This window comes from Oncorhynchus tshawytscha, linkage group LG33, assembly GCF_018296145.1.
Source record: "Oncorhynchus tshawytscha isolate Ot180627B linkage group LG33, Otsh_v2.0, whole genome shotgun sequence".
NCBI lineage: Eukaryota > Metazoa > Chordata > Actinopteri > Salmoniformes > Salmonidae > Oncorhynchus > Oncorhynchus tshawytscha.
Genome location: NC_056461.1, coordinates 18,048,914 through 18,075,945, shown reverse-complemented (window position 1 = coordinate 18,075,945; position 27,032 = coordinate 18,048,914). Strand labels below are relative to the sequence as shown.

The window sequence follows — 27,032 nt, the reverse complement described above, 5'->3', positions numbered from 1 at the left end:
TTTACATATGACCCATCACTTTGAGAGGATGTTGACAACATAGAATACATGTGTCTGGACTGCATGTTACAATACAACAAATGACTCATCCTTTTTCTTTTACATGCTCATTGGAATTATTATTAGGGCACAACGGCCACTGGCTGCAGAGGGCATGGATTTTTATAAGGGGCATTACGGCCACAACAAAGGGGATGTCGCCGGGAAATTCGAGCATTATCAAGTGCTTGTCAAATTGTGAATGAGAGACTGATGAAATGTGTACAGCCTGCGCAAAAAAAACAAAGCAGAGTTCATGCTTTCAAGCAACTTTTTTCAAATCATCATGAGAGTTGCATTATGCAGCCTTACAATGTATTAAAAAACAAAACATATAGCCCAACATTTGTATCACAACTAAAGTTGCACAAAGACTCTAAATTAAGCATATAGGAGGACCTGTTTCTTTGTTCATTGCAGAATAGTCGCATATGTGAGCACTCCCTCAAATCCTTTGGAGAAAATATCCTTTCTATTTTACTCAGCTATGTTCAATTGTGTTTAAAATATGTAAAAGAATGCCATGGATTTCTAAGCAAATCTTGTCTGCTAAATGAACTAGTGTAGCCCACAGCCATTTGGCATAGCCAGATCAGGGCCTGACATAAGGACAACTCAGAGTATGCTATTCTGTTCTTCTGAAATAGAGTACATTTTCTTCATATAATGTTTCTTTATACCTGTCTAAAATAAATAATGGATTTATTGTGATGGTGTAGGCTATGTTACATGGATTTATTAGACTTTTTAAAAATGTAGTTGTTCCATTGTTCTGCATCAGTGGCTTGTAAGCTACAAGTGCGTGGAAGCCAGGAGATGCTAAATGTGTTTATGTTAATTAACATTCAATTACTGTGAGATTGGCAGTTATTTGACTGACAATCATTGGCTTACAAAATGTCATGACCCCCACAACCCTAGATACAACTCCCTACTATACTCACTATTAGTTAAATTAAGGTCCAACAATTAAAAATAAACTATTAGGAAGGTGTTCCTAATGTTTGGAATACTCAGTGTATAGCTTTAACCCTACATCCAGTTTATGACCCATACCTTAGCCCTGCTCTACTTGCTTTACTGCCCAACTTTCACCTCAGGAAAGCAATGTAAACATGTCTCAAAGTGTGTGTGTTTGTATGCATGTGAGGGTGAACATTGATATTTTCATTGGTAAAACAGCTGCACAACCTTCCCTAAAGCCAAACATGCATGTTCCAGTGCATAGTGCAATGAAACGGAACCTGCCAAGGATGGACTAATCTCCCCAGTACTCAGTGTTGTAATGGTGAACTTTATCTCAACCAAAGGGGTACTTTAGGTTAATACAGCTCACTGATGATGGTTTTCTGAGCTAAACAACAAAACACCCTGTGAACATCTTAGATCTGAAACTTCAAAACCACAAGCAGCATTCAAGAGAAAATGAGTAAGTGTGTTAATCACACACACACACACACAAACATTAAACACACACTTAAACACAACCTATTATCAAGCCAAACTGTTGCACAGTAATTAACATGAAACTGAACTCAATTAAAACATGATCAAGCCCTCTTTAACAGTGATGCTATTGTGTTCAATACTGTATGTGTACGTTTCCCTCACATCCCAATGTTACTGAACATGCCCTATCTAGGAAATAAACATCTATAGCCCTGTAGCCTAATGTTTATAGTATGTAAATGTTCTCTCACATCCAAATGTTACTGAACATATCCTATCTAGGAAATACACATCTACGGCCCTGTAGTCTTGCCATACTGAGGACCTACAAAAGGGCACTACATGAATGCATACTATACATCAATGGAGCATAATCACTCCACATAAACCCAATAGAAACATCTGTTTGTAGATGAGGCCCTACCGTCTTCCTCTTTGTCTTTGGTATCCTTTCCCCCCCCACACAGGGTCCAAGTAGTTCAAGTAGCAGGCACCCAAGAACCAAGTGCCATCCAACATGGTAGTGCATGACTGCAGGAAACATGGGTCTCTCTGCTCCTAGTGGTTTCATAATACCCCCAGTCACACACACACACCCACTGAGGAGGACACTAGTCTAACACAATGCAGACACGCCCACAGTCCCACGCACTTTCTAGGTACTGTACACACCAACACACTGACACACATCTTACACAGGACAATGTTTATCTTTAATCCTACATCCAGTGTATGACCCACCCACACACTCATATTATAGCACATACCTTAGACCTGCCTACTTGCTTTACAGATTCTGATCCTGCCCAATTTCTCCCTCAGGCAATCTATGTAAACAGGTGTCTCCAAGTGTGTGTGTGTGTGTGTGTGTGTGTGTGTGTGTGTGTGTGTGTGTGTGTTTGAGTGTGTGTGTGTGTCTGAGAGTGTATGCATGTGAGGGTGAACATTGATATTTCATTGGTAAAACAGCTGCACAACCTTCCCTAAAGCCAAACATGCATGTTCCAGTGCATAGTGCAATGAAATGGAACCTGCCAAGGATGAACTAATCTCCCCAGTACACAGTGTTGTAATGGTGAACTTTATCTCAACCAAAGGGGTACTTTAGGTTAATACAGCTCACTGATGATGGTTTTCTGAGCTAAACAACAAAAAACCCTGTGAACATCTTAGATCTGAAACTTCAAAACCACAAGCAGCATTCAAGAGAAAATGAGTAAGTGTGTTAATCACACACACACACAAACATTAAACACACACTTAAACACAACCTATTATCAAGCCAAACCGTTGCACAGTAATTAACATGAAACTGAACTCAATTAAAACATGATCAAGCCCTCTTTAACAGTGATGCTATTGTGTTCAATACTGTATGTGTATGTTTCCCTCACATCCCAATGTTACTGAACATGCCCTATCTAGGAAATAAACATCTATGGGCCTGTAGCCTAATGTTTATAGTACGTAAATGTTCTCTCCCATCCCAATGTTACTGAACACGCCCTATCTAGGAAATAAACATCTATGGCCCTGTAGCCTAATGTTTATAGTATGTAAATGTTCCCTCACATCTCAATGTTACTGAACATATCCTATCTAGGACATACAAATCTACGGCCCTGTAGGCTTGCCATATTGAGAACCTACAAAAGGGCACTACATGAATGCATACTATACATCAATGCAGCATAATCACTCCACATAAACCCAATATAAACATCTGTTTGTAGATGAGGCCCTACCTTCTCCCTCTTTGTCTTTGGTATCCTTTTTCCCCCCACACAGGGTCCAAGTAGTTCAAGTAGAAGGCACCCAAGAACCAAATGCCATCCAACATTGTAGTGCATGACTGCAGGAAACATGGGTCTCGCTTCTCCTAGTGGTTTCACACAGTCACACACTCATTGAGGAGGAGGAGAGGCTGGTCCAACACAAATCATACACACACACAGTCCCACACACTTTCCGGATACACACTGACACACATCTTACACAGGACAATGTTTATCTTTAATCCTACATCCAGTTTATGACCCACCCACACACTCATATTATAGCACATACCTTAGACCTGCCTACTTGCTTTACAGATTCTGATCATGCCCAACTTCCCCCTCAGACAACCTATGTAAACAGGTGTCTCCAAGGGTGTGTATGTGTGTATGTGTGTGTGTGTGCTTGCATGTGAGCATGTGTATGTTTATGCTTGCATGTCTCTGTGTGCGGGTGTTGATGTTTGCTCGATGAGGGACACAAACACCCAAACTCAACCAACGATTTACACGCCACATATATTGGTGTTCTAAACTCTGAATGAAGACTCTGTCTACAACACAACTCACTCAAGGCCTAACCAAGTTAGATTGAGGGTAAAAGTAAACATGTGATTATGGACATCCATTGGCACAACAATAGAAAAAGCTGATTTATGGACAACCAAATGTCTCCACTTTAGTGAATCCCTTGACAGACTGCAAGCCACAGCTGAGGGGAAGAAGATGAGGAGGCCCAGCAGGGGTGGCAGGGTAGTCTAGTGGTTAGAGCGTCGGACTAGTAACTGGAAGGTTGCAAGTTCAAACCCCTGAGCTGACAAGGTACAAATCTGTCATTCTGCTCCTGAACAGGCAGTTAACCCACTGTTCCTAGGCTGTCATTGAAAATAAGAATTAGTTCTTAACTGACTTGCCTAGTTAAATAAAGGTTAAAAAAAATATAAAAAATCCCCACTGTTTCCAGAAGTGCACAGTTCTGGTCGACCCCAGTGGCATGGATGGGAGTTTGAGAACAAGGGAAGCCACAGAACCCACATGGATTACATGATCTGGAGGCAGGAAAACTACAGCACATTGAATCATAGGCCGTAACATAGCGAGGACGTTCCCTAACACAGAAATAATTACTTAATGCCTATGGGAACCACACTAATGCAACAATAAGCCATTTTATAGCATGAGTTTGATTTAGAGGGGGAGTTTGAGTTGGGGTGACAGACCCTCCTGGGGATTATCTGAGACTGTGCAGGGGGTGGTTTCCTCCCATCCAACCAAGCTAATAGCTTCCAGAGAACTCTACTGTCTTCAATAGGATAGTGTTCCACATAAAATACTTGTCTGGTGCAGAGCTATGGCTGAGTGGTAACAGTCCCCGCTCTCAACACATGTGCCACCCTGCCGGAAGACCACTTGACCCTTCTAACTCCTCATCTGTATCCCTGTTCAATTTCTACTCAGTCTGAATGAAGCATCAATAAAAAAGAACACTGGTCTAAGAGGACCTATGGCTATCCTACAAACCCCCTCAATCTACCTTCGGGACTCCATGACACAGGTATGGATGGGTGAGAGAGGTGGAAAGAGAGGGACAAGGGAAATAAAGGTTAAGGCATTGACGTGGCGCTAGTTGACATATCTGCATCGCTTTGCATTTAATGTATGTGATTTATCCTCGGTGCCTATCTCTCGTCATCTAAATTACAGTGTCCGAGAGCATAATTATAAGTGCTGGGTGGCTCAGGCCACTGACGACAGGCTATCACTGCTGAGGGACAAAGAGATAGAAACAAGGCAAGGCTGTCTCATCCTCCTTCCTTTTCTCTCTGCATTCTCCACCTCCTCCCCTTGCACTACCACCTTGTCTCCTCTCCTCCGTCTCCATCTCCCCTGCTCCTCCATCTTCACCCCCACCCCTTGCCCTACTTCCTCCTCCATGATATGAACGCCCTCTGTCTGCTGTAATCACCCCACTACAGATTGGAGCCAGTCTAGAAGCATTCAGACTATTGTTTATCACACGGGTAAATACTTTAATCCCAAACCCTTTGGCTGTAGCATTAAATCAAAAGTTGACGGTACACAGAACCATCCTGTTGAGGAAATACACAGGGCAAAAGTCTAAAGCCGTTTTACAGAAAACAAAAAGTAATATAGTTTCCCCTCTTGCAGTGTTTTATTTACTAGAGTGGTTTTAGAGTGGGGGTGAGTGCCCTTTGGCTTTCCTCTTCAACCTCTTAATCTCATGTTGCCCAAAGGAGAGATGGGTATGTCCCTAATGACAACCTATTCCCTATATGGGCCCTGATCAAACCCATATAGGGACCAGTGTATCATTTAGGACGCAGTCATGATCTCCAGCCCCCTACGTATCCTAGCAAACTCAACCTGGATGGAGGGCTGTTTTAAGTTCTTGTATGAATTGAGAGTCAAATATGTGTTCCTTCCCTCCTTTATATGAGAGCGCTTGATGTTGGATGGAGGTTTGCTCCGACTTGCCCTGGCTGCTGTGTCATCTATCAGGGGTTCTATGGGGCATCAGAGATAAAATACACTGAGATTCACTTCCGTTCTGTGTTACCCTCTCTAACCACTAACCTTCAGTTAGTGCTAAATACGGCTGCTAGAATCCTGACTAGAACCAAAAATTTGATCATATTACTCCAGTGCTAGCCTCCCTACACTGGCTTCCTGTTAAGGCAAGGGCTGATTTCAAGGTTTTACTGCTAACCTACAAAGCATTTCATGGGCTTGCTCCTACCTATCTTTCCGATTTGGTCCTGCCGTACATACGTACCTACACGTACGCTACGGTCACAAGACGCAGGCCTCCTAATTGTCCCTAGAATTTCTAAGCAAAAAGCTGGAGGCAGGGCTTTCTCCTATAGAACTCCATTTTTATGGAATGGTCTGCCTACCCATGTGAGAGACGCAGACTTGGTCTCAACCTTTAAGTCTTTACTGAAGACTCATCTCTTCAGTGGATCATATCACATACAGAGTGTAGTCTGGCCCAGGAGTGTGAAGGTGAACGGAAAGGGTCTGGAGCAACAAACCGCCCTTGCTGTCTCTGCCTGGCCGGTTCCCCTCTCTCCACTAGGATTCTCTGCCTCTAACCCTATTACAGGGGCTGAGTCACTGACTTACTGGTGCTATTCCAAACCGTCCCTAGGAGGAGTACGTCACTTGAGTGGGTTGAGTCACTGACGTGATCTTCCTGTCTGGGTTGGCGCCCCCCTTGGGTTGTGCCGTGGCGGAGATCTTTGTGGCTTGTCTCAGGATGGTAAGTTGGTGGTTGAAGATATCCCTCTAGTGGTGTGGGGGCTGTGCTTTGGCAAAGTGGGTGGGGTTATATCCTGCCTGTTTGGCCCTGCCCTGGGGTATCATTGGATGGGGCCACAGTGTCTTCTGACCCCTCCTGTCTCAGCCTCCAGTATTTATGCTGCAGTAGTTTATGTGTCGGGGGGCTAGGGTCAGTCTTTTATATCTGGAGTACTTCTCCTGTCTTATCCGGTGTCCTGTGTGAATTTAAGTATACTCTCTCTAATTCTCTCTATCTCTCTTTCTTTCTTTCTCTCTCTCTAGGACCATGCCTCAGGACTACCTGGCATGATGACTCCTTGCTGTCCCCAGTCCACCTGGCTGTGCTGCTGCTCCAGTTTCAACTGTTCTGCCTGCGGCTATGGAACCCTGACCTGTTCACCGGACGTGCTACCTGCCCCAGACCTACTGTTTTCAACTCTCTAGAGACAGCTGGAGCGGTAGAGATACTCTTAATGATCGGCTATGAAAAGCCAACTGACATTTACTCCTGAGGTGCTGACTTGCTGTACCCTCGACAACTACTGTGATTATTATTATTTGACCATGCTGGTCATTTATGAACATTTGAACATCTTGGCCATGTTCTGTTATAATCTCCACCCGGCACAGCCAGAAGCGGACTGGCCACCCCTCATAGCCTGGTTCCTCTCTAGGTTTCTTCCTAGGTTTTGGCCTTTCTAGGGAGTTTTCCTAGGCACCGAGCTTCTATACCTGCATTGCTTGCTGTTTGGGATTTTAGGCTGGGTTTCTGTACCGCACTTTGAGATATCAGCTGATGAAAGAAGGGCTATATAAATCAATTTGATTTGATTTGATGATGGATTGCCTTAATGTATACTATGTATATATGCCACACCTATCAAACAAACATCGAAAATGCCAAAAGTCACTTATGATCAGGCAGGTGAGTATATATAAGGGTGAGATATGTGCGTGTGTGTGTGTGGGGGGGGGGTATTTGTGGTGGATCTGGCTGATCTTTCAGCAGGGTAGGTAGAATGGAGAGGTAACAGATAATGACTCTAATTATATAATAGGCTTCATCACTACCTCCAATTATTTACCGCTTTCTCTGCCTCAGCAGTCGTAAAGCAAATCGGTAGCAGTGACACCCACTTAATCATCCCATCAGAGGCAAAGAACAGCCAAAGGAGAACAAGACCAGCCAACAGATACACAGTACTGTAGTGTACACATTCAGCAGATTAGGGTTGTATTCATTCGTGCATTTCCGTTTAAAACGTAGCAAAAGGAAAACAAGCGTTTCTAATTGGACAACGCCAAGTAGGTCCCTCCCTGTTTCAATCAACTTTCTTCTGTTTGGTGCATAATGAATGACCTAGGTCTGATCATCTCTGAGCTGAGCGCTGATGTCAGGTTGGCAGAGCACCATATACCATCATACATGGGTAGGATCTGCAGCGCTGATACACAGGTCACCCATCTACTAAAGCAGGACCTTGCTAGTGCTGGCTGAAAAGCTGTTCTGCTGCCTGGTACTGGAACATTATTCAGATGCCTTGTGTCTGAACGATAAGAAGCCTAACCCGCTCTGCTCGGTCCTTGTCGCTAGGCAGCCGCACAAACCTTTCTGTGTTTTGCAACTTCATCCCCTCGCCTACTGAACTACGGGGAGAAAGTAAGATTTAGAGGCAAACGTCAGGATCAGGATAATGCGACTGAGGAAAAAAAAAATCTGGAAAGCGATCTCTGGTATGTATGACAAGGGAGAATGTAGGTCTTGGCTGGCTTTGCAGAGTTTTGGCCAGTAGAGTACATACATATCTTACGGATGCACAGATAAAAACGAGTCTCCATTATCCCATTCATAGCACATTAATATAGGAATCATCATATACTGACAGGTAGATGGTGATCTGTAACTAGAGACAATGTATGACTAGACATAGCTTATACACTGAGTATACAAAACACTAAGAACACCTGCTCTTTCCATGACATAGACTGAACAGGTGAAAGCTATGATCCCTTTTTCGAAAGCTATGATCCCTTAAGGATTATTAAGCCTTGAGACAATTGAGACATATTGTGTATGTGTGCCATTCAGAGGGTGAATTGGCAAGACAAACGATTCAAGTGCCTTTGAACAGGGTATGGTAGTAGGTGCCAGGTGCACCTGTTTGTGTTAAGAACTGCAATGATGCTGGGTTTTTCACCCTCGACAGTTTCCCGTCTGTATCAAGAATGGTCGACCACCCAAAGGACATCCAGCCAACTTGACACAACTGTGGGAAGCATTGGAGTCAAGATGGGCCAGCATCCCTGTGGAATGCTTTCGGCCTTCTAGACTCCATGCCCTGATGAATTGAGGCTGTTCTGAGGGCAAAAGGGGGGGGGGGAATGAAGGTGTTCCTAATGTTTGTTAAACTCAGTATGCACAGTATGTAGACTAGAGATAGAGGTACAGTAGCATATTAGAGATAGTGATTTGTAGATATGTAGACTAGATATAACATATTAGGCCAGAGGTAAGCCCAAAGATAGTGTTTGCGTGTGTAAGACAATAACATTCGGAGAACGATATGTTTCTTAGAACCTATGGAATTGGGAGGGATGGTGCGCAGGGAGACCGGAGGGGGTTCCCACTCGAGCACCATTCATGGTCGCAGAGGGCACACTGCTGGTCGGTGCCGGGTTGGTTCCTCTGGGAATAGAGAAGGCAGGCAGGGCATTCTGGCATCACCCCAGGTGAGTAGGCACCATTCTCATCCAGAGCCCTCTGCTGCACTAATGTTTGTCCCGGTCTCTTTTCCTGATTTTTCACTGCATTCCCAGTATAAGGCGCTAGTAGATTCAGGTGCGGCTGGGAATTTCATTAATAAAAGTCTAGCTCATAGTTTAGGGATCCCTATTGTTCCTGTGGATATGCCTTTCCCTATTCATGCCTTAGATAGTCGACCATTAGGGTCAGGGTTTATCAGGGAGGTAACCGCACCTTTGTGTATGATAAGGCAGTTGGGTCACAAGGAGAAGATGAGTCTTTTCCTTATTGATTCTCCTGCGTATTCTGTGGTGCTAGGCCTACCCTGGTTAGCTTGCCATAACCCCACTGTTTCTTGGCCACAGAGGGCTCTCACGGGGTGGTCGCGAGAATGCTCAGGTAGGTGTTTAGGGGTTTCCGTTGGTGCTACTACGGTGGAAAGTCCAGACCAGGTCTCCACCGTGCGCATTCCCCCCGAATATGCCGATTTGGCTCTCGCCTTCTGTAAAAAGAAGGCGACTCAATTACCACCCCATCGACGGGGGGATTGTGCGATAGATCTCCTGGTAGACGCTGCATATCCCAAGAGTCACGTGTATCCCCTGTCGCAAGCGGAGACGGAGGCTATGGAGACATATGTCTCTGAATCTCTGCATCAGGGGTTCATTCAGCCATCCATTTCACCCGTCTCTTCGAGTTTCTTTTTTGTGAAAAAAAATGATGGCGGTTTACGCCCGTGCATTGATTATCGAGGTCTGAATAAAATCACAGTGAAATATAGTTACCCGCTACCTCTGATTAATACGGTTATTGAGTTAATGCACGGGCACGTTTTTTCACAAAATTGGATCTCAGGAGTGCGTACAATCTGGTGCATATTCGGAAGGGTGATGAGTGGAAGACGGCATTTAGCACCACCTCAGGTCATTATGAGTACCTTGTCATGCCATATGGGTTGATGAATGCTCCATCAGTTTTCCAGTCATTTGTAGATGAGATCTTCAGGGACCTGCACGGGCAGGGTGTAGTGGTGTATATAGATGATATTCTGATATACTCTGCTACACGCGCCGAGCATGTGTCCCTGGTGCGCAGGGTGCTTGGTCGCCTGTTGGAGCATGATCTATATGTCAAGGCTGAGAAATGCTTGTTTTTCCAACAATCCATCTCCTTCCTAGGGCATCGGATTTCCACTTCAGGAGTGGAGATGGAGAGCGACCGCATTACAGCCGTGCGTAATTGGCCGACTCCAACCACGGTAAAGGAGTTGCAGCGTTTTTTGGGGTTTGCCAATTACTACCGGAGGTTTATCCGGGGTTTTGGTCAGGTGGCAGCTCCCATTACCGGTGGTCGGCTGAGGCGAACAGGGCTTTTGAGCACCTGAAGACTCTGTTTACCTCGGTGCCTGTGCTGGCTCATCCGGATCCCTCTTTGCCATTCATAGTGGAGGTGGACGCATCCGAAGCTGGGATAGGAGCAGTGCTCTTTCAGCGTTCGGGTGCGCCACTGAAGCTTCGCCCCTGTGCTTTCTTTTCAATGAAGCTCAGCCTGGCGGAGCGAAACTATGATGTGGGGAACCGAGCTGTCGTAGAAGCCTTGAAGGTGTGGAGGCATTGGCTTGAGGGGGCTAAACACCCTTTTCTCATCTGGACTGACCACCGCAATCTGGAGTACATCCGGCAGGCGAAGAGATTGAATCCTCGCCAGGCAAGGTGGGCCATGTTTTTCACTCGTTTTGTGTTTACTCTTTCTTACAGACCAGGCTCCCAGAACGTTAAGGCAGACGCATTGTCTCGGCTGTATGACACAGAGGAGCGATCCATGGATCCCACTCCCATACTCCCAGCTTCGTGTCTGGTGGCGCCTGTAATGTGGGAGCTGGACGCGGACATTGAGCGGGCGTCACGTGCAGAGCCCTCTCCCCCTGAGTGTCCAGCTGGTCGTCTGTACGTTCCGTCTGCTGTCCGCGACCGATTGATCTATTGGGCTCACACGTCACCCTCCTCTGGTCATCCTGGGATAGGTCGGACGATGCGCTGTCTTGAAGGGAGGTACCTTCACAGGGTTACACCACGATCCTGGTCGTTGTGGATCGGTTTTCAAAGTCCTGTCGTCTCCTCCCTTTGCCCGGTCTCCCTACGGCCTTACAAACTGCAGAGGCCCTATTTACACACGTTTTCCGGCACTATGGGGTGCCTGAGGATATAGTGTCTGATCGGGGTCCCCAGTTCACATCAACGGTCTGGAAGGCGTTCATGGAGCGTCTGGGGATCTCGGTTAGTCTTACCTCAGGTTTTCACCCCGAGAGTAATGGGCAGGTGGAGAGAGTTAACCAGGATGTGGGTAGGTTTCTGCGGTCTTATTGCCAGGATCGGCCGGGGGAGTGGGCGAAGTTCGTGCCCTGGGCAGAGATGGCTCAGAACTCGCTACGTCACTCCTCCACTAACCTTACTCCTTTTCAATGTGTATTAGGGTATCAGCCGGTTCTGGCTCCATGGCATCAGAGCCAGACCGAGGCCCCTGCGGTGGACAATTGGTTTCGGCACGCTGAGGAAACCTGGGAGGCAGCCCACGTCCAACTTCAGCGTGCCATAAGGCGCAGGAAAATTGGCGCAGACCGTCGCCGCAGTGAGGCCCCAGTGTTCGCACCAGGGGACAGGGTCTGGCTCTCGACCCGAAACCTGCCCCTCCGCCTGCTCTGCCGGAAGCTGGGTCCGCGGTTTGTGGGGCCGTTTAAAGTCCTGAGGAGAGTGAACGAGGTATGTTATAGGTTACAACTGCCCACTAATTACCGTATTAACCCCTCGTTCCATGTGTCTCTCCTCAGGCCAATGGTGGCTGGCCCGCTCCAGGAGGCTGAAGTGCGTGATGTTCCTCCGCCTCCTCCTCGAGGGGGTTCCGGTGTACTTTGTTCGATCCATTTTGGATTTGAGACATCGGGCGAGGGGCCTTCAGTACCTCGTGGACTGGGAGGGGTACGGGCCGGAGGAGAGATGCTGGGTTCCGGTGGAGGACGTGTTAGATCCTTCCATGTTATCAGAATTCCACCGTCTCCATCCGGATCGCCCTGCACCTCGCCCTCCGGGTCGTACCCGAGGCCGGTGTCGACGCGCGGCTCGTACTGTCACGACTTCTGCCGAAGTCGTTGCCTCTCCTTGTTCGGGCGGTGCTCGGTGTTCGACGTCACCGGTCTTCTAGCCATCATTGATCCATTTTTCATTTTCCATTGGTTTTGTCTTGTCTTCCCACACACCTGTTTTCAATCCCATTCATTACCTGTTGTGTATTTAACCCTCTGTTTCCCCTCATGTCTTTGTCAGAGATTGTTTATTGTCAGTGTAGTGTTTTTGTTGTATAGGTGCGCGACGGGTCTTCGTACCCATATTTGTTTATGTTCTTTTCCTGTTTAGTGTTATGGAGCATGTTACTATGACATTATTAAAAGACTCCATTTTACACTCCGTTTGACTCTCCTGCGCCTGACTTCCCTGCCACCTATACACATATGCCTGACACTTAGAGCTTGTTTCTTAGTTCCCACAACTTTTTGGTAATGGTGTTAGATAATTGTTTGGCTTTGGAATAATTCTCAGCATATTTAAGGAAAACAAAACATGTTGGTAATGTTCTCGGAACGTTCTCTAACTGGTTTGACATTGGTAATGTTCTCAAATAATTCAGAGAACATTAAGAAACAATGTTCTTCTGTGGGAATGTCAGTACTTCAGCATAACGTTTCCTACAGGTTTCCTCATGGTTCTATTTAAAGTCATGTTTTCGCATTGTTCTGAGAAAGTTAAGAAGCAACATTATTTTGTTGGAATTTCAGTACTTCAGCATACGGTTTCCTACAGGTTTCCTCAAATTGTTCTGAGAACGTTGAGAAAACTTTTCATACAAACCACAAGAAAACTTTAGTAACGTTCAGAGAACGTTCTACGGATGATATTTAAAATACACTATATGACCAAAAGTGTGTGGACACCTGCTCGTCAAAAATCTCATTCCAAAATCATGGGCATTCATATGGAGTTGGTCCTCCCTTTGCTGCTATAACAGCCTCCACTATTCTGGGAAGGCTTTCAACAACATTGCTGCAGGGAATAGGTGTTCGATGGGGTTGAGGTCAAAGCTCTGCACTGGCCAGTCAGATTCTCCCACACCAATCTCGACAAACCATTTCTGTATGGACCTCGCTTTGTATTGTCATGCTGAAACAGGAAAGGGCCTTCCCCAAACTGTTGTCCCAAAGTTGGAGCACAGATTCGTCTAGAATGCCATTGTATGCTGTAGTGTTAAGATTTCCCTTCCCTGGAACTAAGGGGCCTCGCCCGAACCATAAAAAACTGCCCCAGACCATTATTCCTCTGACCTTCTCCCTATAGGCTGTCTCATCGTTGTTGTTGATCAGGCCTACTACTGTTGTGTCGTCAGCAAACTTAATGATGGTGTTGAAGCCGTGCTTGGCCACGCAGTCGTGGGTGAACAGAGAGTACAGGAGGGGACTAAGCACGCACCCCTGAGGGGCCCCATGTTGAGGATCAGCGTGGCAGATGTGTTGTTGCCTACCTTTACCACCTCGAGGCGGCCCGTCCGGAAGTCCAGGATCCAGTTGCAGAAGGAGGTGTTTAGTCCCAGGGTCCTCACACACCTGTGTCTGTGACTGTATAATGTGTCTACAAGCCCAAGGGCACTCTTTCTCTCTCATGATTGCCAGACTGTATTTTTTCTCAACTTAATCAGTAGCAGAACTAACTGACCTTACATTTTAGGGACTCTGATCAGTGACATCATGCATTCCATGGTGGTAGCGCAATATTCACACAGTGCATCTGTAAGTTGGTTATTTGTGCATGACCAACATGGATTAGAGTAAGGAAACGTACACAGAGTTTTACTAACCCCACAGAATTAGAGGGATTTCTACTTTTACAAACCAAACTTAAAGTTCAAGTCAGATCTGTTCAGTATATACACAACACTTTTTCTGTTGTTGCTTAAAATCCTTACCTGAATTACAAACGACTCAATGCCGAGCCCAAACTAAACTGGGCTATGCAAAGACATGAAAATGCTAGCTGTGTAAAGTAATTTAAAAAAGGGAAAAAACGCCGCCAAACGTATCTTTAAAGAGAATACTGTACAGTATGAAAGCGGTGGCTTTACACAGTCATGGAAAGTGTCAAATAAATGATGGATGTTTTTTCCACTCATGTCTTGACAGTTGAAAGAAATCATTTATAAAATATTCTTCCCAAGAGATTTGAGGGGAAAACACAGTTGGGTTGTACGACCCTCTATATTGTGTAATATTTCTTAACCGCAGAAATGTGTCCATGTTTCTCTCTGACAGATGTAGCCTTAGGGACAAAGTGTTAGCTAGATCTAAACCATTTATAAAACCACATGGCTTCCAGCCAGTTGGACTGGAACTTGTCTGCCACGAAACGTTGCTGGTATTAGACACTCACCACACACACAACACCCACGCAAGCAACACACAGACACACGCAGACGCACACACACATAAACATTGTCATGCACCGTCAAGCAGAAATTGTGAGGCATGTAATCCTAAACACAACAGGCAAAACTTAAAAATTAGGATTGCATCCCCGCTTGGGACTAGAACAGTAGTGAAGTTGTGAACAACTCACAGTGACACAATGGGAAACTCCAATTCAAGAGTCTCAGACTGATGTTTGCTGATGTTAAGACAAGGCAGGGTTATGAAGGTTCAAAACTATCAGCTAATGTTAAAACTCCTTGCTTTAGTAATGATGTCTTTACCCAAGGTCCCTGACCTCCAGGACTGTTTCATATTTTTAGGGTGCATTGTGGGAGTTGATGATTAACTGGGGAGCACCTCAGGGAGCACCTGTCAATAGAGCCGAGGTCCCAGATGGAACATGCACCAAAGCCAGGAACAGCAACAACAGAACAGGCCCCGACAATCACAGACCACAGAGGCCTCGGCTTCAAAGAGCAGAGAGAACAGAGAGGCAGGCAGACCTTGGTCAAAGAAAAAACAGATGCTGGTAATGTGGGCTGTGTCCCAAATACCACCCTATTCCCTATATAGTGCACTACTACTATGGGCCCTGGTCAAAAGGAGTGCACTATGTTGGGAATAGGGCGCCATATGGAACTCTTTCAGGTTTTAGGGCTGGAGCCTTCAATATGTGCTGCCTTAGAAGCAGTGGAGGCTGCTGATGGGAGGACGGCTCATAATAACAGCTGAAACGGAGTAGATGGAATGGCATCAAACACATGGAAACCATGGGTTTGGTGTATTTGATACCACTCCACTAATTCCACTCCAGCCATTACTACCAGCCCGTCCTCCCCAATTAAGGTGCCACCAACCTCCTGTGCTTCGAAGTAACATTCCTTCTAGCAGAAAGGCAAAAGAGAGGAGGAAGTGTAGTAGATGTAGTTGGCATGGTAACGCTGTTCTGCTGACTTCAGTTAGTGCCAGGTGCAGTGGGTGGAGACAAAACATGGCATAGCATGAATTGAAATGTTTTTGAAAGTTTTATTCTTACACAGGTAATCTGCAGTTCAAACAATAACAAAGCTAAACCAACCACTGTTTCGGTAAACAGCTGAGGGATGGGGCTAAAGAAATTAGCCACTCTCAATTTTATAGACAAACTGACCATCCATGATATCAAAATCATACAGAAGATTTAATCATGTTTTGAGGCTATATAGTGCTTGTTTACAATTACATTGTTTACAAAAAAAGGAGTAAAATAAGTTGATGTTGTGGGTTCTGATGAGACATTTCAAAGTTATAATCTTCAAGAATCAATTAATATACACTACCGGTCAAAAGTTAATAGTAATAATTCCTAATAATTCAACGTTTTTTCTTTATTTTTACTATTTTCTACATTGTAGAATAATAGTGAAGACATCAAAACTATGAAATAACACATATGGTTTCACCTACCACAGCATTCTGCAGAGATACGCCATCCGATCTGGTTTGCGCTTAGTGGGACTATCATTTGTTTTTCAACAGGACAATGACCCAACACACCTTCAGGCTGTGTAAGGGCTATTTGACCAAGAAGGAGAGTGATGGAGTGCTGCATCAGATGACCTAGCCTCTACAATCACCCGACCTCAACCCAATTGAGATGGTTTGGTATGAGCTGGACCGCAGAGACAAGGAAAAGCAGCCAACAAGTGCTCAGCATATGTGGGAACTCCTTCAAGACTGTTGGAAAAGCATTCCATGTGAAGCTGATTGAGAGAATGCCAAGAGTGTGTAAAGCTGTCATCAAGGCAAAGGGTGGGTACTTTGAAGAATCTAAAATCTTTAACACCCATATGTGTTTTTTCATTGTTTTGATGTCTTCACTATTATTCTACAATGTAGAAATTAGTACAAATAAAGACAAACCTTTGAATGACTTTAGGTGTGTCCAAAGTTTTGACTTTGGACATGTTTACTATTTGTTTGATGCCATTCCATTTGCTCCATTCCAGCCATTATTATGAGCCGTCCTCCCCTTAGCAGCCTCTACTGGGGTGAATGTAACACGTATTGATGGTTTATCAGCTGGCGATAATCTAGTGCCATTGATGGTTTAATAGGCCCCTTGTTATTTGATTATATTCCAGTACATTCTTTATGCTACCAGTTAGCCTATTCATTGTCAAATAATGAAAGGTGAAAACTGATAATAGACTACTGTTTGGTTTTCCCCGGCTGAGTTGATGTGCTGATTTGGGCCATCAGTTGATTGACTGCTGATTGAACAACTTGTTGAACAGCTGATTTCACCACCCACATTGTTGCAATTCGCACCCACCCTGTTTCTTTAATCATGCGACAATAACCGTGTTCGAATACTCATACTAACCGCACTAACCATACTTTTTGTGACGTAAATTGAGTATGTAGTATGTTTATTAGTCATAATATGGATATAGTTAGCATGCCAAAAGTTCCCGGATGTCGTACTACATTCAAAAAATATTAATTATACAAGCAATGGACATTTTCCGTGCTTTAAGGGTCCATAATGCAACATTTTCAGATTTGAAGAAAATGGAGGAAAATATGCAGCCGAAGTCCGACAAGAGCGGATACAAATTCGTTGCTTTAACTCATGACAAATGTTAAGAAAATGTTGAGCAATGTAATAAAGTAATGACTTTTCAAATAAGTTACGTTACACGTTATGTTGGCTGACAATTTGTTAGCTACGCTACGAACCGCATAGCATATCATTACAGCAGTATGTACCGGGTATGTTAGCTACCTACTGTAATGTTAGTTGGCTAATAATACATTGAATCTGCCAGCATATTTACTTTATGCTAACCAACTACCCAACGTTTATTGACTTGATTATTCACGTCATTCATAGCTTAGCCTCTTGAAACTCTGGGGGCAGTATTTCATTTTTGGATGAAAAAGGTTCCCGTTTTAAACAAGATATTTTGTCACGAAAAGATGCTCGACTATGCATGTAATTGACAGCTTTGGAAAGAAAACACCCTGACGTTTCCAAAACTGCAAATATATTATCTGCGAGTGCCACAGAACTGATGCTACAGGCAAAACCAAGATGAAATTTCAAACAGGAAATGCCCCAGATTTTGGAGGCGCTGTGTTCCAATGTCTCCTTATATGGCTGTGAATGCGCAAGGAATGAGCTTACACTTTCTGTCGTTTCCCCAAGGTGTCTGCAGCATTGTGACGTATTTGTAGGCATATCATTGGAAGATTGACCATAAGAGACTACATTTACCAGGTGTCCGCTTGGTGTATCTGTCAAAATTAGTGCGTAATCTCCAGCTGCATGCATTTTTCCATGTGGTTCAGAGGAGAAACCAAACTTCCACAAATGATATATCATTGAATAGATATGTGAAAAACACCTTGATGATTCTAAACAACGTTTGCCATGTTTCTGTCGATATTATGGAGTTAATTTGGAAAAAGGTTTGGCGTTGTAATGACTGAATTTTCGTTTTTTTCTCTTGGCCAAACGTGATGAACAAAACGGAGCGATTTCTCCTACACAAATAATATTTTTGGAAAAACGGAACATTTGCTATCTAACTGAGAGTCTCCTCATTGAAAACATCCGAAGTTCTTCAAAGGTAAATTATTTTATTTGAATGCTTTTCTTGTTTTTGTGAAAATGTTGCCTGCTGAATGCTAGGCTTAATGCTATGCTAGCTATCAATACTCTTACTCTTATGGTTGAAAAGCATATTTTGAAACTCTGAAATGACAGTGTTGTTAAAACAAAAGGCTAAGCTTGTGAGCCAATATATTTATTTCATTTCATTTGCGATTTTCATGAATAGTTAACGTTGCATTATGGTAATGAGCTTGAGGCTATAATTACGCTCCCGGATACGGGATTGCTCGTCGCAAGAGGTTAGCAAAGTAGTATAGTGGTTTGGGTGTGTTCATAAATTTGTGCTAGCTATCTACTCAAATTTCAGAGCACTCTCGTCTGACTGTGCCAGAGTATAGAATAACTGATGAATTTACAAACGCTCAACACCAGTTGAATGTGGCCAGTGTCAGTAAACGAAAAAAAACAGAATTAAATTGTTGCCAGCAGCACAGTTACAGTCACCAACATGAAAACTTCATAACCAGCACTGCTAGGGTGAGTAAATTGGTCAGAGTGATCTGTTCTCTCATTTGTGTCTGGAAGTAGCTAGCAAGTTAGTCAGTTAGCTTGGATGCTTGACTACCATTGTGAGGTCAGAAGGTCAGAACGCTCGGATCTACCCTACTCCTCGGCCAGAGCGTCTAGTGTGCGCCCTGAATGCTCCAAGAGCGAAACGCTCTGAATTTACGAACTGACAATCTGACAACGCCCTGATTACCAATGCCCAGAGCGCACTCTGGCACTCCAGATTGAATTTACAAACACACCAGAAGTCTAGCTAGTAATTTGTTATGCTATCAAGCTAACAAGAGGTTGCATAGCAACAGCATCAACTCCCGGTAGACAGACGAAGCGCTAGTACACTCAACTGAAAGGAAACTGTTTGTTTACAGTATACTAAAATGAACTAATAATATGTTGTATGTAGTATATATTCTTTAAGTATGTAGTATACAGTATGTTAGTATGGGTATTCGAACACAGCTAATGATTTGGTCATTATCATTCAAGAATCTGGCACTTCCCACTAAATGGGAATCTGGCATCCTCCCACCAAATAGCATATTATTAGGCTTAGCCTCTATCGTTATTATACTGTATGATCATAATACTACACAAGCCTATTATTATTTAAGGTATTTTTTAAGGAGTGTGGCAGTCCCACTAGCCTCAACAGCACTCTGTAGGGTAGCACCATGGTGTAGCCGGAGGACAGCTAGTTTCCATCCTCCTCTGGGTATATTGACTTCAGTACAAAACCTAGGTAACTCATGGTTCTCACTTACACAGTAATATGACAACTTCCGGAGGACGTCCTCCAACCTATCAGCGCTCTTGCAGGATGAACTGGCATGTTGTCCACCCAATCAAATAATAAGAGAATGAATCTCGTACTGAAAGGATACGCTACAGCTAGCTAGCACTGCAGTGCATAAAATGTGTGAGTGGTTGACTCAAAGAGAGAGACAATAGCTGAACAGTTTTGAATAAATACATTTCTTCAAAAATGAAGGAGAAGAGCGAGAGATAGAGAGAGTAAGAGAGAGCTAGCTAAATTTTGTTGTATTTTTCTAGCTAGCCAAATGCAGCTAGCTAGTTTAAAGTCTACTCAAACACCCGGCTCAAACAGAGAGGGATGCTATGTTAGCTAGCTGGCTATGGCTATCCAAAATTGGAACTCTTCCATGTCAAGGTAAGCTTTTGGTTTTATTCATTTATTGACACAGGGTCCGCTGGTGTAACTGCTAAACTGCTTGCTGACTGTACACTGTACTGCATGATTGTAGTGGGTTTACTAACATGTTAGTTCTAGAAGCTATGTTGACTATGACCTTAGCTAATATGTATTTGGTCTCCACAATTCTTTATTCCGCTGTTAACATTACAGAACCTTTGTTTTTGATTCAGGACTTAATATATCCATTTAATTCAGAAAATAAACAGAAATGTCTTTGAGAAAATTATTGACACCTTAGACTTAATATTTGGTAGCACAGCCTTTAGTCAAAATAACTGCAATTAAGCGCTTCCTAATAGCCATTGATGAGCATCCTGCGCCTCTGTACTGGCAGTTTGGCCCACTCCTTTTGTGTAAACTGCTCCAGTTCTCTGAGATTTGAGTGGTGCCTTCTCCCAACTGCTGTGTTCAGATATCTCAACAGAGTTTACAATGGGATCTAGATTTTGACTCATTGCTGGCCACTTCAGAACAGTCCAGGGTTTTGTCTTGAACCATTCCTGTGGGCTTTTTGAAGTGTGTTTGGGGTCATTGTCCTGCTGGAAGACCCATGACCGTCAAATCTAATTTCATTGGTCACATACACATGTTTAGCAGATGTTATTGCGGGTGTAACGAAATGCTTTGATGGAGAAGCAGGTTTCTTACACAGGGTCCGACATTGCGCTCCAAAATGCCTTAGTATTCTCTTGATTTCACGATGCCATGCACATGTTTAAGGCCCCGAGTGCCAGATGAGGCAAAGCAACCCCAACACGTCACTGAACCTCCGTGTTTGATTGTCGGGAAGGTGTTCTTTTCGTGGAAGGCTATATTTTGTTTTCTGCAAACATAGAGATGGTGTGCCTTACCAAAAAGCTCTAATTTGGTCTCATCTATCAGGATATTGTCCCAGAATAATTTTGGCATGTTCAGGTGTGCTTTGGCAAATTGAAGTCAGGCTTTCTTATTATGTCTCTCTCTCAGTAGTGGGGTCCTCCTGGTTCTCCCATCACATAACCCCCTTTCATTGAGTTGGCAACGGATGGTGCGAGATGATATTTTTGTACCTTGTGTCTGAAGGTCAGCTTGAATCTGTGTGGCAGTTGATCGTGGTGCTTTCTCCACCATTCCAACAATCCTCCGCTGCAATCTTCCATCAAGTTCTCTCTTTCAGCCACGTCCAGGGAGGTTGGCTACAGTGGCATGGGTCTTGAACCTATTGATAACATTACATACGGTAGAAACAAGAACATCAAGGTCTCTGGAGATGGACTTGTAACCTTGAGATTGTCCATGCTTGGCTACAATATTGTGTTTGACCTCAGATAATTCTCTGGTTTTCTTTCTTTTCTCAATGCTCATTGCGGTACAGCCAGTGACACAAAACAGGAGAATGAGTCCTTTTCTCTATTCAAACTGCTTCAACAAGTGATTTTTATACTACAGGCACCTTTAACTCACCACAGGTGAGATCAGTTCCAAAGTAAAAGGAGAATCACTTGCTTGAAATCTTCTAAGAAGGTGCCAATATTATTGTCCGGGCAATTTTAGAATTTCTTTGTGGAAAAAGCTAACATTTAGTCAATTATTGAGGTTTTTGTTTTGTTCAACTGCAAACCAAAGACATACATATGTGGAGAGCAAATTATTTTTTAATTTCAACAGTTTTCTGGAAGAAATGGTGCATTATTTGAAAAAAGTATTTTTGGCACCCTTAATGTATCATCTCATCAGCAAGTAACTTTTTACCTCCGCTCCTCCCCTCCGGCGTTCGACGTCACCGGTTTACTAACCACCAGTCCAGGCATTCATCATTACCCGCACCTGCGCTTCAACATTAGGTACACATGGACTCCATCACTTCACTGATTACCTCCCCTATATCTTTCACTCTCTTAGTTCCATTCCCCTGGCAGTATTCACTATGTGTTTCATGTCTGTTCGCTACTTGTGTTTCTTGTTATGTTCTATTTATTATTAAACTCACCACCTGCACTTGCTTCCCAGCGTCCACGTTACAGAATACTGCCTCACCAAATGGAAGCAGCAGGAAATCAGAACATCTCCCAGACGGTCGACAAACAGGGATACCTACTTCGTAAGCACCACGACCAGCTGGCGTAACTGGGGGGGGCTATGGAAGAGGTTCTTCAACGTTTCGAACATGCCCGAGAGGCGTTGACTTCCACTAGCGGAGGATACTTTGCCACCAGTCGACCCAGCGAGCGAGCACATCAGTCCATTCAGCAGTCCGCCCAGGTCAGTGATGCCTGTTTGTCCCTCCCAGATAAATATGATGGAACCCCATCTAAATGCCGTGGCTTCCTACTCCTGTGCTACCTCTATTTTGCGCATCAGATGGGATCTCCCACCCCCGAGAGGTCCAAGGTTAACACGGTTATTTCTCTGATGACTGGGCGGGTGTTGGAGTGGGCTACGGCCGTCTGGGAGAGAGGAGAGGAGGCGCTGGCTTCGTATGAGGGGTTCATGGTTCTGTTCAGAGGTATTTTTGATTATCTACAGAGAGGGGGGTGAGCGCCTACTCCAACTACGGCAGGATGAACAGACCGCTGCCGAGTACATTCTCACCTTCCGGACAGTAGCATCATCCAGCGGATGGGATGAGCTGCCGAGGACGTCCAAACGGAATTGGCATGTCGTGATGACTACCTCTCCTTGGCACACTCTTCGCGATGGCCATCCGGTTGGATAATCTATTTCAGGAGCGTCGGTACCCACATCACTTCTCTCCCTCCCCCCGTGAACACTCTGTAGCAGATCCTGAACCTATGTAGGTAGGGGTCCCATCCTCCCCACGGCAGTGCGACGTAGATGGAGACTGCTGAGGCTCTCTCTATTGTGGTCAAGGGGGGCACAGGCTTCAGCAGTGTCCAGTACGTCCCAACTCGGGATCCACAAATGCAGAGGGACGTTCACGTGATCATCCACCTCCCGGGGCAACTGAATATCTCATCTTCATTAGATCCTGCTAAACCCTTTTTGTTGTTGATTACACTAGGTGGCTGTCCCTCATGTGCTGTTTCTACAGCGCTAGTGGATTCTGGTGCCGTGGGGAACTTTACTGACCAGAGCCTTACCTCCTCTGAACATAGCCGCTGTCTTCTCCGTTTCTGGTTCAAGCCCTTGATAATCGGCCACTAGGATCCGGAACCATGGCACACATCACTCACCCTCATCATGGAGTCCATTCATCAGGAAAACATCCCATCCCATTGATGCACCAGCTCACAAGATCATCCTCGGGCTCCCATGTCTCCAATGCCATAACCCCACCATCTCATGGTTTAGGATGAGAATCACGGACTGGTCACCCGAATGCCGGAGTACCTGTTTTCCTTTTCCCTCTCGTGTTGTGGAATGTAGATGTAGACATCCGCCAGGCTCTGGAGAGGGAACCCGCTCCCACTATCTGCCCTCCTGAGCGCATCTACATTCCCATGGGGTTAAGGGATTGGTTGCTGACATCTTGGGATCCCCCGTACTATACAATCACCCTCTGAAAAGTATTGGTGGCCAACCTTGGCGCAGGACGTTACTCGCTACATCAACTCCTGTTCTGTGTGTGCTCAAACTAAGTCTCCCTGGCACGCTCCAGTAGGAAAACTCCTTCCCGTGCCTCAGCGTCCCTGGTCTCATCTGTCCATTGACTTTGTTACCGCTCTCCCCTCTGATGGTTTCACCACCATTCTTGTGGTTGTGGACAGATTTTCTAATTCATGCCGGTTTATTCCTCTCTCTGGTCTCCCAACCACTCTCCAGGTCGCTGAGGCACTGTTCCAGGAGGTCTTCCGGCACTATGGCCTTCCGGAGGGCATCGTCTCCTCCACCAGGCTTACTCCCTTCGTGGGTCCTGGGTTATCAGACAGCCCTGGCTCCTAGCCAGACTGAGGCCCCTGCGGTGGATGACTGGTTCCGGCACGCAGAGGAGGTTTGGCGTGATGCTTATGTGAGGCTCCAGCATGCCGTCTGTCGCCAGAAAGAGCAGGTGGATTGCCACCGCAGTGAGGTGTCCGTGTTCCATCCTGGTGACCACGCCTGGCTCTCCATCAGGAACCTACCACTCCACCTACCCTGCAAGAAGCTGAACCCCCAGTTTGTGGGGCCGTTCAAGGTTCTCCGGAGGGTCAACGAGGTGACGTATAGGTTACAGCTACCCAGTGACTACCGTATCTCACCTTCGTCTCCCTTCTCAGGCCGGTGGTTCCTGGTCCCCTGGCTGATGCTGACCCAAGTATAGACCATATTGCCAAGTACAGGCCATATTGTTTCCTACAGGGTATAGAAAAGAGCAAAAGCTCTGAACTCTTAGTTCTGAACCCAGTCCTACCTACCTACAGAGTACAGAAAACTATACTGTGCTACAGTCTGCAAAAACACTAGAGTAAAAACTACAGTCAGCAAAAATACTACAGTCTGCATAAACACTACAGTAATTACTATAGGTCATACTACTCTCTTTTACTACATTATTTATACTATAGTAAACTAAATACTACAGTCAATACTACAGTATTTATTTTGGTACGGTTTTATTTATAAACATACACAACAACATAGACACACACAAATTCACAACACCTCCCCTGCCCAGACCCACCTACTTCAATCTGCAAAACACTACAGTGAATACTACAGTATTCCTGCCATAGTATATAGTATTGTTTTCATGTGGCTAGTATTTATGTGGGTAGTACTTATTAGCCTATTAAATCACTGTCCTGCACAAATCAATGAACCACCACGTGTTCTCTCCCAGCTTCATGGTTTGAAAGAGGTGCCTAATTCCAGTCCATATAATAGGCTTACAGTATGCATAGCCGAATCACAGATACCATCCTATATTTAAGAGTCATGCCCCCCGGCCCTGCCAGTTTTTTTGCGCGCTGTCGGGACCACCATTGGAGTGGTCTGAATTGTTAGTTGGGCCATGGGGTAGGGCTTTCCAATGAGTTGTTTCCGGGGCTGTTGGAACCGAATCTGTTGTATTTATACCCAGCTTAAGGTACAATGTAGATACGGTACTGCATTGTATATCATATAAACACCGCTTCCAGCTGCCCCTTGGTGGCGAATCTAAATATTCATTCAAATCCTTCTGCTGCAAGATTATTTGTCTCCTGCATCGAAATGGGTCAAATTAAGATCTGACATAGTTGTGATATACTGTAATTCCAAGGATCCAAGTGAAAATGATTTAGGCAATTTATGTATGTAGGATGTATTGTTGAGATAAGATCTCCTTGTGTTCCCATATATGCACATTTTAATATTCCCCCCTGATGCATTTTTTATTCATCATAAAGCTTACACAGTGTACAAAACATTATGAACACCTACTCTTTCCTTGACAGACTGACTGGTGAAAGCTATGATCCCTTATTGATGTCACTTGTTAAATCCACTTAAAACCAGTGTAGATGAAGGGGAGGACACAGGTTAAATAATAATTGATTAGCCTTGAGACAATTGAGAAATGGATTGTGTATGTGTTCCATTCAGGTGAATGGGCAAGACAAAAAAATATTGAAGTGCCTTTGAACAGGGTATAGTAGTAGGTGCCAGGCGCAGCAGTTTGTGGCAAGAACAACAACACTGCTGGATTTTTCATGCTCAACAGTTTCACGCTCAACAGTTTCCCATGTGTTTCAAGAATGGTCCACCACCCCAAGGACATCCAGCCAACTTGACATAACTATGGGAAACATTGGAGTCAACATGGGCCAGAATCCCTGTGGAACACTTTCAACACCTTGTAGAGTCCATGCCCTGATGAATTGAGACTGTTCTGAAGTCAAAAGGAGGGATGCAACTCAATATTAGGAGGGTGTTCCTAATGTTTTGTTCACTCAGTGTATAATGCTTTCAGTGTGCCTATAATCTTAAAACGCAAGCAGGCACGCATGCATGCACATGTGCACACACAGACAGAGGTCAGCCAATGTCAAGCAGGGCTGGTTGGAGCCTCAAACCCACAATGCTAATTAACCACAGTCCTCCCTGTCTATGATGGAAGAAAACAGAACAGTCGTGTTTATAATGGGACAAAATGAAAAACCAGGGCAGGTCTGGCTGTGGCTGCCGCTAATGCTGGGGCCTGTTCTAAAATCTACACCGTGTAGCCTATACTGCTGGCCAGTGGCTTGATTAAACCAGCAGCATGTATCACGGTAATGCAACAAAGTGCATCCCGTGCCAAGCCAAGCCCAAGAGAAGCCCCACATCTGTGAATCCAGACACAGGGCTGTTTCTCTCTAAATCATGGCAGGTAAAACAGCATAGTGCATTTTCCAGGTCCCCGTTTACAAGAAAGTTTTCTAACCTCAAGGGTATTTTCCTGGTTAAATAAAGGTTTAAATACATAAATACATTTGGCTGGATTTAGGATAGAGCATCATACTCACAGTCTCCCCCACCTCCATATCCAAGAAAGAGGAATCCTTGGATCGCTCTAACAGGTCTTCCAGGTCATTTGAGGACAGCAGGAGCTCCTGGGTGGAAAGAGAGAACATTTAAACAGTACACTGGAAAACTAATGAACAAGGAAACACCCTGACAATGTCTCAAATTGCACCCGGTCAAAGGTTGTCCACGACACAGGGAATAGGGTGCCATTTGGGACACAACCACTTAAGAGAAGTTAAATTAATTAACTGGATCAAACCACAGAAGGAGTGCCACTTGTTGATCCTCGTTTGATATTATCACAGGGTGCTGTACAGGGAGACTTTAGACATGGTCTTAACTCCTGGAGTCTGTGTGTCTGCACTCAGCCCTCTGAGAGACACCTGGCTCCCTTTAACTCCAGCACACTACAGTACTTCTACCATCAACATTAC

At 44.7% G+C, this 27,032-nt stretch overlaps 1 protein-coding gene across 4 annotated transcripts in view; it reads right to left on the bottom strand.

Moving 5' to 3' along the window:
• The window catches only part of si:ch211-196i2.1 (collagen alpha-1(I) chain), a 149,176-nt gene that overhangs the window by 68,337 nt on the left and 53,807 nt on the right, over positions 1-27,032 (bottom strand). For 2 of the 4 annotated variants that reach the window (XM_024402588.2, XM_042311149.1), the window contains one exon: positions 26,598-26,684. In XM_024402588.2, coding sequence (XP_024258356.2) covers positions 26,598-26,684 — 87 coding nt within the window. Of the gene's footprint in view, positions 1-1,912; positions 3,815-21,242; positions 21,376-26,597; positions 26,685-27,032 lie in introns of those variants that run through there. The other 2 variants (XM_042311150.1, XM_024402589.2) reach the window with 2 other exon arrangements.